Below are 9,654 nucleotides of genomic sequence, written 5' to 3'. Positions count from 1 at the left end.
TAAAATAAAATAAAATAAAATAAAATAAAATAAAATAAAATAAAATATGCAAAAGCACATTCTATATCCCTTTCACAAAAGCTCAGAGAAAGGTTTGTTTGGACAATGGAAAAAAAAACCTGAAAGTAATCTCTGCTAGATGGAAGATTTCAATAGATGGAAATACTTTTCTTTATTGTAAAAACAAAACAAACAAATCAACCAAAAAATGTGTTTGGCTGTGGTATTCCTCAAAGAGTAATATTTGACTTTACATCAGAAAGAAAAGTATCATTTCACAGACATGATTTTACGTAGATAAAATATTCTGACCAAGATAAAGCATTTAGTAGTTTTGTTTCAAACACTTTTTTCTAGAAATTGAGTTAAACAGCATGGGAAAATTCAGTGTATATTCTTTAAAGTATGAACCTGGTAAATGCACAAATGGATACTTGCTAGTTAATGACCAGTCCATTTGCCAACTTTATTTACCAAAAGAAGATTACAGACAACATTAAGTGTTTGTTTATTCTTTCCCATGAAATTGTGCTTACCGTATGTAAAAAATCCTTATTTTCTTAACACCATTCCTAAATAAAAATTACAGACAAGAGACTTGGCTTGTGTTTTCTACCTAATTCAGAAAATCACTAGCCAGCTGTAAGAATTATCAAGCTTTTCAAGCTTTGATTACAAAATATCCTAAGATGGTCAAGGAAAGCAAAATATCATGTCCTACCCATCTGGTAGTCATCATTCTTAGAAAAGAGCCCAACATCTTAACAACAAGCATTTTATAAAAATAATGAAGAACTATGTTATTTGATCTTATTACAACTACCTGGAAGTAAAGTGCTTGAACATGTAATTGGAAACTCTAATTTCAAGTGACATATTTCCTACTTAGTTTTCAAAAATGAAGTACTACATACAGAATACTCGCTGATTAAATAACATCTAACCATAGGTCCAAGCCCTCTGCTTTTACAAAATGATGACTAAGAACATTGAAAGCAGAAGTAGAATTTCAAATAGTCCTTCCTCATGAGTTTCCAATAATACTAAAAAAGATAACATATTTTCAAATATTAAATAAAGCTTCCGTACTTGGAAGCTAAGCTAATGTCACAATTGGATGGCCAGAGGTACTAATCTCTTTTTCCTGACAGATAGATTTTAGCTGTCTGAAGTCTAATTTCATTAGCAGGGGTGTCTCAAAGCAAGACAAACAAAGTGAGTAGCAGAGAGTGACTAACTCTGGATACCCAAGTTAAAGTAAATGAATTGCACCATATGTCATAACTGACTGAGTAAAAATGCCTCTTTCACATCAGATTTTCCCATATAATTTTGTTGTTTTAAACTGCTAATGTTGTTGAATTTATTTTGATTCCTAATAAGTAGTTTTGCCAAAACTGAAGCTATAAATTACATAGGAAAATAATTCCTTTTTTAAGCAATTAAATCTTACAATCTTACAGTATAACAGGAAAGAAGAGAATTTCTTGATATAGAATCAAATTATGAGAGACAGCTAAGAAACTGTATTACAGAGTACCAAAAACATTGAAAGAAAAACGCAAAAATAGAATGTGCATGATGTTCTATATTTAGTTTTGTGAGTAGGCTCTTAAATTTCCTTTGAGCTGTCTTCTCTGATAATCGCTGGTAAGACCAAATTCTGGAGACGTATTCTCAGCAATTATTATTTGAGAACTCAACCCAGACTGTATTCAAAGGCTCTGTGAATTTTTTGTATTTCCATATATAAGCATCTTTTCATGTTTGTTAACAAAGCCTAGGTCAAAACAAGCCATTTTGCATCAAGTATTTTCTACATATTTCCTATTTTATTTTTATAATGAATGTCTGCTAACACATTCAATGTTCGCAGGCAGACCTGTCTTGAAGATTCTACTGTTGTTAACACCTTATTTAGCTGCCATACACAAATTCATCTCACAAAACAATATCAGAGTGAAATATTTTCATATCTCCTTCTATGTCAGCAGTTTTCCAGTCTGCACGCTATCACTGCATCTGCAGTGAATCATACAGAGTCATCGTTTTAAGGAGAGGAGGAATGCTGGACATATAAGGTGTATTCAAATATTATATTCCAGTTAAAATATCAATTTTTTTTCAATATTAAGTTTCAGTACAAGAGCAGTGACATGAGCTCCCCAGCTTTGAGGCACTTTTGTGGCTTTTTATATGTATATACATATTACAAGGAATAAAAAGCAGGGGGGAAATGCAATTTCACTGCTGATACAGTTATCACATGCAAAATACGACAGTAACACGCTCTCAGCATTCAACTGCACATCAAACTATAAACAAAAGGAAAAAATTCAAATTAAAAAAAAAAAAATCACTTGAAATATACCCTTTTCGGTATTTCAATGGCATTACCAGTGCTAGCAGGAACATATAAAAATTCCTTCCAAAGAGCTTTTATTTGCTGACACGCACTACTAGTTGACACCGCTCTCGTATTGGCAGAAACTAATTGAATAGATCGTTTACTTCTTACCATCAACACAGGCTGGCCTTGCTCTTGTTGTACCGGCAATCTGTCCTTTTTTACATGCACAGCGAGCTGTTTGTCGAGCTATAGTCCTTCGGGGTTGACTGCTATCTCTGTCCAAAGTAACAATCTCACATGTACCTGCAGCCAGTTGACCTGGAAAAAGAACCAGCAACAGGTACCAGAGTCACTGAATGCACTGCAGGCAATCTATTACAGCCGAAGAGAGTCATGGCCCTACGTCACCACAGACACTCAACAATAAATGGCAGCCAGCTGATGGATATAATAAAACTGAAATGACATACAATTTTTCTTTGTGGTGGACATATGAAAACCCTGCAAACTTGTTCTGACAGAAAATGATTATTATTCCATAAAAGCCAGAGAGTTGAGGTCACACAGGTTACTTATGTCTGCTGAGTAAAGGAACAATCTACTTTTACAGCCACAAAATTTAAATTGCATGCTCTTCATGTATTTACAAAAAAAATGATTAAGTATATGGAAAACAAAACCAGACAATATTTAAAGGCCTTCTCCATATTCATGAGTATGATTTAGTCTTAATTGCTTCATGTGTTATTCCTGAAAGACCAGGTGCATCAAAGAATGCCCAATTTTGTCAGGCTCTTTGGCTCTTGCTTTGCATAGGGTCTTAGCAACTCATGCTCTACCTGACTCAGTTTTGAAGTAGCTAACCCCCTGTCTTTCGCTAAACTTACAATTTAACTATTCTGCATATGACAGTAAATTGTCAGAGCCTCGTTCGCTCAGCACCACTGACTGCATTTTACTGACTTCTTCAGTGTGTTCCTGAATATTATGAAAACCCACCCTACAGCTTGGACCATAATGTAAGGGACCAAAAAAAAAAAAAATTTACAAAAATTTGTTCTCATGGACTCTTAGTCAAAAGTAAAAGAGGTGAAAATACTACAATTAAAATGCCATATAAGCAGTATGCTAATAAGGTAGCAAAATACTATCATTTTTCAAGTAAGAAAGATATGTTATAGAATTTCAGTGCTTAGTAAGACTGAAAAAAAAAAAAAAAAAACAGCCATCACCTTTAACTATAATTTTTGCATACATACTGTACTACTAAACAGCATTTCTGTTGGATTCTGTCTTTTAAGCAATCAGTTGTAACACTTCAAAGAAATATATGGAAAAATACGTTTGCAAGCCATGAACTATATTCTCTTTCCATAAAATACTGAGATTGAAATAAAACCAATATTGTATTTTTAATATACAGTTTAAAGAATATTGAAAGTGAATTTTTTTCATTGTGTTGAACTTCTGAAAAATAATGAGAGAAAAAACAGGAATTTTAAATCTGCATTAACTTGAATTGAAAAAATAGTGAAATACATGTCAGCAGTGTTTAATTAACATCTACAAGTCTAATGATATTTCTTTGTACTGTATTTTTTTCTATTCTTCTCAGAATCAGCCTTCAATGTTTTCTTTTCTGTGGTTATAGTTCTGAAATTTTCAGAATACCAAAACACTGTAGGCTGTCAACAGTGCTGGTACTTGTTCAATGCTAAGCTACCTAAATTTCATGTTGCTGTAACTCCTACACTACAGTGAATGTACAATGTGGTAAAAGCAAGGATCATAAAGATGATTATAGAATGAAGTGCTCTAAAAATTCATGCAAATATATAAAGGTTATAGATATTAAGGCCTTCAGAAATATAGACAAGATATTCAACAGTCAAAATCACTGTAATATTTTAATGGTTACTGGCAATCAGACTTACGAGCTAAGTTAATCCTGACTTTCATTAGCTTTCTACTCTTTTCAACCCACACTATTAACAAAAACATCTTAGGATAAACATACTGATGAGGGGATTTTTACTTTGTTATATGCTATTTTTTTCAGAAATCTTGGGTTAGAAAGCCCCGGTTTAGCAAGAAAGGAAGTAGCATGTGATTCTTCAAATGCAGGCAGGGGAAATCCATATACTGAGAAATCCTGAGCTGAGAAAAAAAAGCATTAACTTTCACCCATTGCTAATACATTTCATTCAGGTTTGCAAGATATGCATCCCTCCCAAGGAATGAAGCTGTCTTAGTAGATCAAGAAAAAAAGACACGATCAGAGATGCATTTAGAATATGACCCCTTAGGCATCTGAACATCATGCTTAAGGTTCTGCATTGAGAATAGAAATTGAATGGAAACCAAAGAAAAATGGAAAGTGAAAATATGATACGAGTAAGTGCTCCTGAGAGAATGGGCGATCTTATTCTCCTCTATCTGGAAGTCTTTATACTATTGTTATTTTCATTAAAAGATAATTTAAATCATATAATCTAGGTAAATCATTGTATAAAACCCAATTTCATAGGAAAGGGACAAGCATGGTGAAGGTTAATAAGAACTACCCTCAAAATAAAAACAACACTGAAGCTTTATGTAAAGATAAATTTTAGGGAATGCAAACAGTGAGAGTTGATAAACATGTCCACAGACAATATTTTCTGTTTTTGAACCTGTCCAGTTTTAGTTAGACAAAGATTCATTTTAAAATACCTGGGCCATTTGTGGGTTTTTTTTTGTTTGTTTTTTTTTTGTTTTTTTTTAATGATTATTTTCAGATGGCTATTTATGCTCCTTTTTAAAGATGATGATTCCTTTCAGGCACAGTAACCTCTTTTTTTTTTAAGAACCTGGAAATCTTGGGTACCTAAAATGAGACTAGACTACAAAGATAATGTTGCATTGCCTTTCAAGGAACTTCGTGCAGCTATTAAAATATAATGGAATATTAGAGAGATTCTTGAGATATTTTATAGATTTTAAAGATAAATATGTAAATAAATCACTTATCTGTTGTCATTCTTGTTCCTACTGCAGAAGAAAAATAGAAGTTATTGCAGATCTGCAGCAAATTTTCCCACTTAATGTGATGTAAGTACTTCCTTGTCACTGTGTCACAGGTTGCAAAGATTGCAAGAATATATTTTACATCTACTGTTACTTGGCTTTAGATGGCTGTAAAGCATGAAAAGCGAAAGACAAATTTATGGAGGCCCACCTTCAGAGTATCTGGGTTTATCTGGAGGTCTTCTCTGTTTCTCAGCAAGTAGAAAGTAAACATTCAGGATAACATTACATATGTGATCTGAATGTTACTTTTATTTTTTAAGAATTTTATCTAGAAATATAAGGTTTAAAGAGAAGGAACAGAAGGAATATACTTCTTCTAAAGGCAGTTTCAAGAATTAGGGTACCTTTCATTTTCATGGAAGTTGGCACAATGACCTCTTTAAAGGACATTAATGAAAAAAGGCCAATATTTTTAGTAGATCCTATAGATGTACTCACAGTACACAAACAAATTCACCTCTATCCAACCCGAATGAAACAATCTTGAGGGGAAATAAAAAGACAAGCACCACCAGTGAACTTAGATTTGTTGAATAGTCTGAAAGGTTGTTTATTTTCCAAGAAAATGTCTTTTTAAAACTATTTTATGTATCAAAATAAAGAACAAAGATTCTTTCAAAGTTATAATAATCCTTTTACTTAAAAAAAAAAAAAAAAGTGTCTAGCTATTTCTTTGCTATTGTTTTAAGGAGGAAAATATGTCAGTTCTCTAACAGTAAATAAAATCTAATTTGCGTTCATTTTAGTAAGCAAGTTATAGATATTATGAATTTTAAATTTATTCATGCTGGAAAGCTGAAAACTTTTCTCCAAAATCTTTTAAGTAAATAAAATCAGATGATGAGCTCATAATATCTGTGAATTGAATGGCAATAAAACTTGATCTAAGCATATAGGTCTTTCCAGGGTTTCAGATTTCATGTTCATCCAGAAAATCTCTTAAATTGTATATACAGGGTTATACTGCAGTTCCAGTGAATAATTTTTTTTCCATGCATCATAAATTTGATGCCTAGCAACACAAGCTCTTTTAGTTTAAAATGCATAAAGTTAGATGTTATTAAAAATCTTGGCTAGATTCAGATACTCTTTTGTCAGAGAACACAATGCAGGAGTTGTTTCAAAATCAGATCATAGGAACACATTCAGTAGCTTTTATTACAATATTGAAGGCTTTCTGACAACAAAGTCATGCTAACTCTTGAGCAGAGCTGAATATCAGCAATTCTCACTGAAACAAAGGGGAACTTAAGTATATAGCATAATTTATGATCTGACATTAACCTGCATGTCAAATATTTCAACATATTTTGATCATTTTAAGTGTGTATTTAGCAGAACTTTTTTTTAAATTATGTATCCTTCCTCAGTGAAGATGTTCTGCAACAAGATCTTTTGACTTAAACATCATTCAATTTCAGACAGTCCTATTACCTTTTCTTTTCCAATTTTGGTTCAGAACAAGAAAGATTACAACAAAGGACTGATTTGCCCCAAAGAATGCCATTCACTTTTACTCAACAGCAAAATTTGTAGAAATTCATTTAGTATAAAATGAGAAAGATCAACTTAAACAAAGCTGCTGAAAAAAATGTTACTTAATGTGAAGCAACAAACCAGAATTGGCTAAGCTTCTGTATCTCATCATGGGAACAACTACTCAAATGAACGAGCACAATTTCAAAACAACTCTCAAATAAGAACCTTGTTTCAATTTTAACATATGCAATAGACAAGCTTTTTTTTTTTTTTTTTTTTTTTTTTTTTCCAATAGAATGTATTCATATATTTCCATCTTACATTACTAAAGTTTCTGGCACTGAAAGCATCTGCCACCAAGATGCTTAGCATGTCATTTAGGATCTTGTAGAATCCAAATCTTTCTATTGAAACATACTGTGGCTGTTGAACAGATTACACAGCAACTCTTCATGCCTCTACAGTTAAACAACTTTTTTAAAACACTTCTTGAGTTTTATTGTGGTTATATATATGCCATCAATAGAAAACAAGACAGATGCCATTGTCACATAAACAAAAAGTAACTTATTTGGATAATATTGATTTACCAGTGCAACATACAGGTACCCAGTAAATCAAAAAGTGGTAGGCAGATTTTTTTACAATTTCCCATTTGATTTGCTTCTGGTTGAGAGCTATACTTGGCTGGAATCATCCTTGCCATGTGACTGCTGTAATTCCACAGTCTTAAAGGGAATTATTCTGGGTTTTAGTTGTATAAAAACAGCACTGGTATCACAGCATGTTTTTAGTGCTCATTCTACAAAGCAAAAATCATTATAGAATGCAGTTAAGAAAATCTTATGAATAACATGAGAAAAATACGATGAACGTCTTCTCCTTTTAAGAAAGTGACTTTAAGTATTTTCAGAGTTTCACTGCAACAACAGTGAACATTATGTCCCTTTAGTAATCACTAATCTTACTGCAATTTTCAGACTACCACTTAGCCATCTCAAGCACATAAACAGGACAGACATTAGGAAGATTGCAAAATAGCTTTCAGCCCTTCCATTCTGAAATGAGCAGTAAATTTTAATTAAGATAGATTCTCTCCTCCTAAATAGTTGCATTGGGAAAAATAATAATAATTTTGGAGATTCAAGGACCCATGTTGAAATTTCATTTTTTTCTAGACAAGACTAATGTTCTAACTTACTGAATCCGATACTACTGTTGAATGCAATTGCTTAGTATCTTACTGTTAACAATTTAACACAAAGAAAAAAATATATATGCAAAACAAAACTTCATAAAAGTTGTAAACATAAAGGACAAGATTCTGAACTAATCTTCATAAGGAATTGACACCAAGTGGAATTCTAGGCCAGAAAAGGGTTGAACAGTGGTTTTAGTACATGGCAATCTCACTCCTCAGATTCCCATACAGTCTCATATCAAAACCAGCAGATGCTGCGTATTACAACAAAGAAAGAAAAAAGGAAAATATTCCAGAAACTTAATTTCAGGGCCCTGAGGGCTGCAATAGGTTCGCTCACTGGGGCTCCTCACTCTGCCCAAGGCTGAGGACCTCACATCAGCCATGTGGCCATCAGCATTTGTCCCAGAAAAGCCACAGGAAGTCTGGTCTCCATCTCCTCACAGCTTTTCCTCACCCTGCCATGGGCCATCAAGCCCAGCCCACCCACAGGCCCATGTCTCAGCCTGGTCTCAGTCAGTCACTGTTGTAGGGGAGGTGCATGGTTCCTGGGTCTGCAGCTACACCAGTGCCCCTTGTTGCCTTACTCCTGTCTGAGATTAGATGGGCCTCGTTGTGGAGTCCTGCAAAGCTGAATCTCCTGAAGAGAGTCCCGCTGATCCCAGCACGGAGGCTGGAAACACTTCAGGCTGTAGCACCAGTAAAACCTGTAACCCTGGCACTCCTCACTTCAGTGACGGACTACAGCTTCTAGGTTTGAGAAATGTCTTTAACACAGATTCACACAGAAAACAACCAAATGAATCCCATCAATGCTGGTACTTCTTTCATAAATGTTACAGAAATAATCTCCTAATCCACAAGTAATTTGGGGGGTTTTGCATCAAGTTTCTGTGTTTCTTCTTGGATAGTGAATTAAAAGAAGACTCTACAAATAAGGAAAACATATAATCAGTGCTATGAAAGATAAGCAGAAAATACAATGCATTTAAGTCCTTCCTCCTTACAGAACTTTTTGCACTGTGTAGGCCAGTCTGAAGCACAAATCTCAGCAACACAAAGCTCCTTCAAGGAGGACCTACAGCTCAAAGGGCCTCCTCTTCCCTCCTGCTCAAGATGGTTCAGTTAATTGGTTCTGGAGAACTCAATTAGTTAAAAAAAAGGAAATAATTGCATGAATTAAACACAGCTATGCTTATTTGCATAAGTTAAGAAATAGTTTTCATCCTTATTACTTCCCTAAAATACTTAGAACTGTTAAGAAAAGAGAAACAAAAAAACAAAGTAAGGAGAATGTTTTACCAGCCTCTACATGTAAAATAAACCTAGACTGTTTACAAAACAAACAGAATAGCCACAGGGGGGAAACTGTTTTTGGAGAGATGCTGATATTTCTCTTGAGAAAGACAGGAATAAAAAGCACAAGATTGTCTAAAAAGCTACTGACATTTGTTGGAGCCAGAAGCTGTACGTCAGGAAGGAACAAGTCTGTTGTGTTAGCAAAATATGTCACTGCAGGGAGCATAAAATCAGTTTGAAGGAACATGCAGATAAA

General features: G+C 33.8%; 1 protein-coding gene across 1 annotated transcript in view; it reads right to left on the bottom strand.

Annotated features, from left to right (window-relative positions):
• The window catches only part of TAFA5 (TAFA chemokine like family member 5), a 424,756-nt gene that overhangs the window by 196,205 nt on the left and 218,897 nt on the right, over positions 1 to 9,654 (bottom strand). Inside the window, exon 2 of the mRNA XM_042872566.1 lies at positions 2,519 to 2,668. Coding sequence (XP_042728500.1) covers positions 2,519 to 2,668 — 150 coding nt within the window. The remainder of the gene's footprint in view (positions 1 to 2,518; positions 2,669 to 9,654) is intronic.

This window comes from Lagopus leucura, unplaced genomic scaffold (assembly GCF_019238085.1).
Source record: "Lagopus leucura isolate 7727_CA_CO unplaced genomic scaffold, USGS_WTPT01 Super-Scaffold_100008, whole genome shotgun sequence".
Lineage (NCBI taxonomy): Eukaryota > Metazoa > Chordata > Aves > Galliformes > Phasianidae > Lagopus > Lagopus leucura.
The sequence above is the reverse complement of the archived record's forward strand: the minus strand, read 5'-3'. Positions and strand labels throughout refer to the sequence as shown.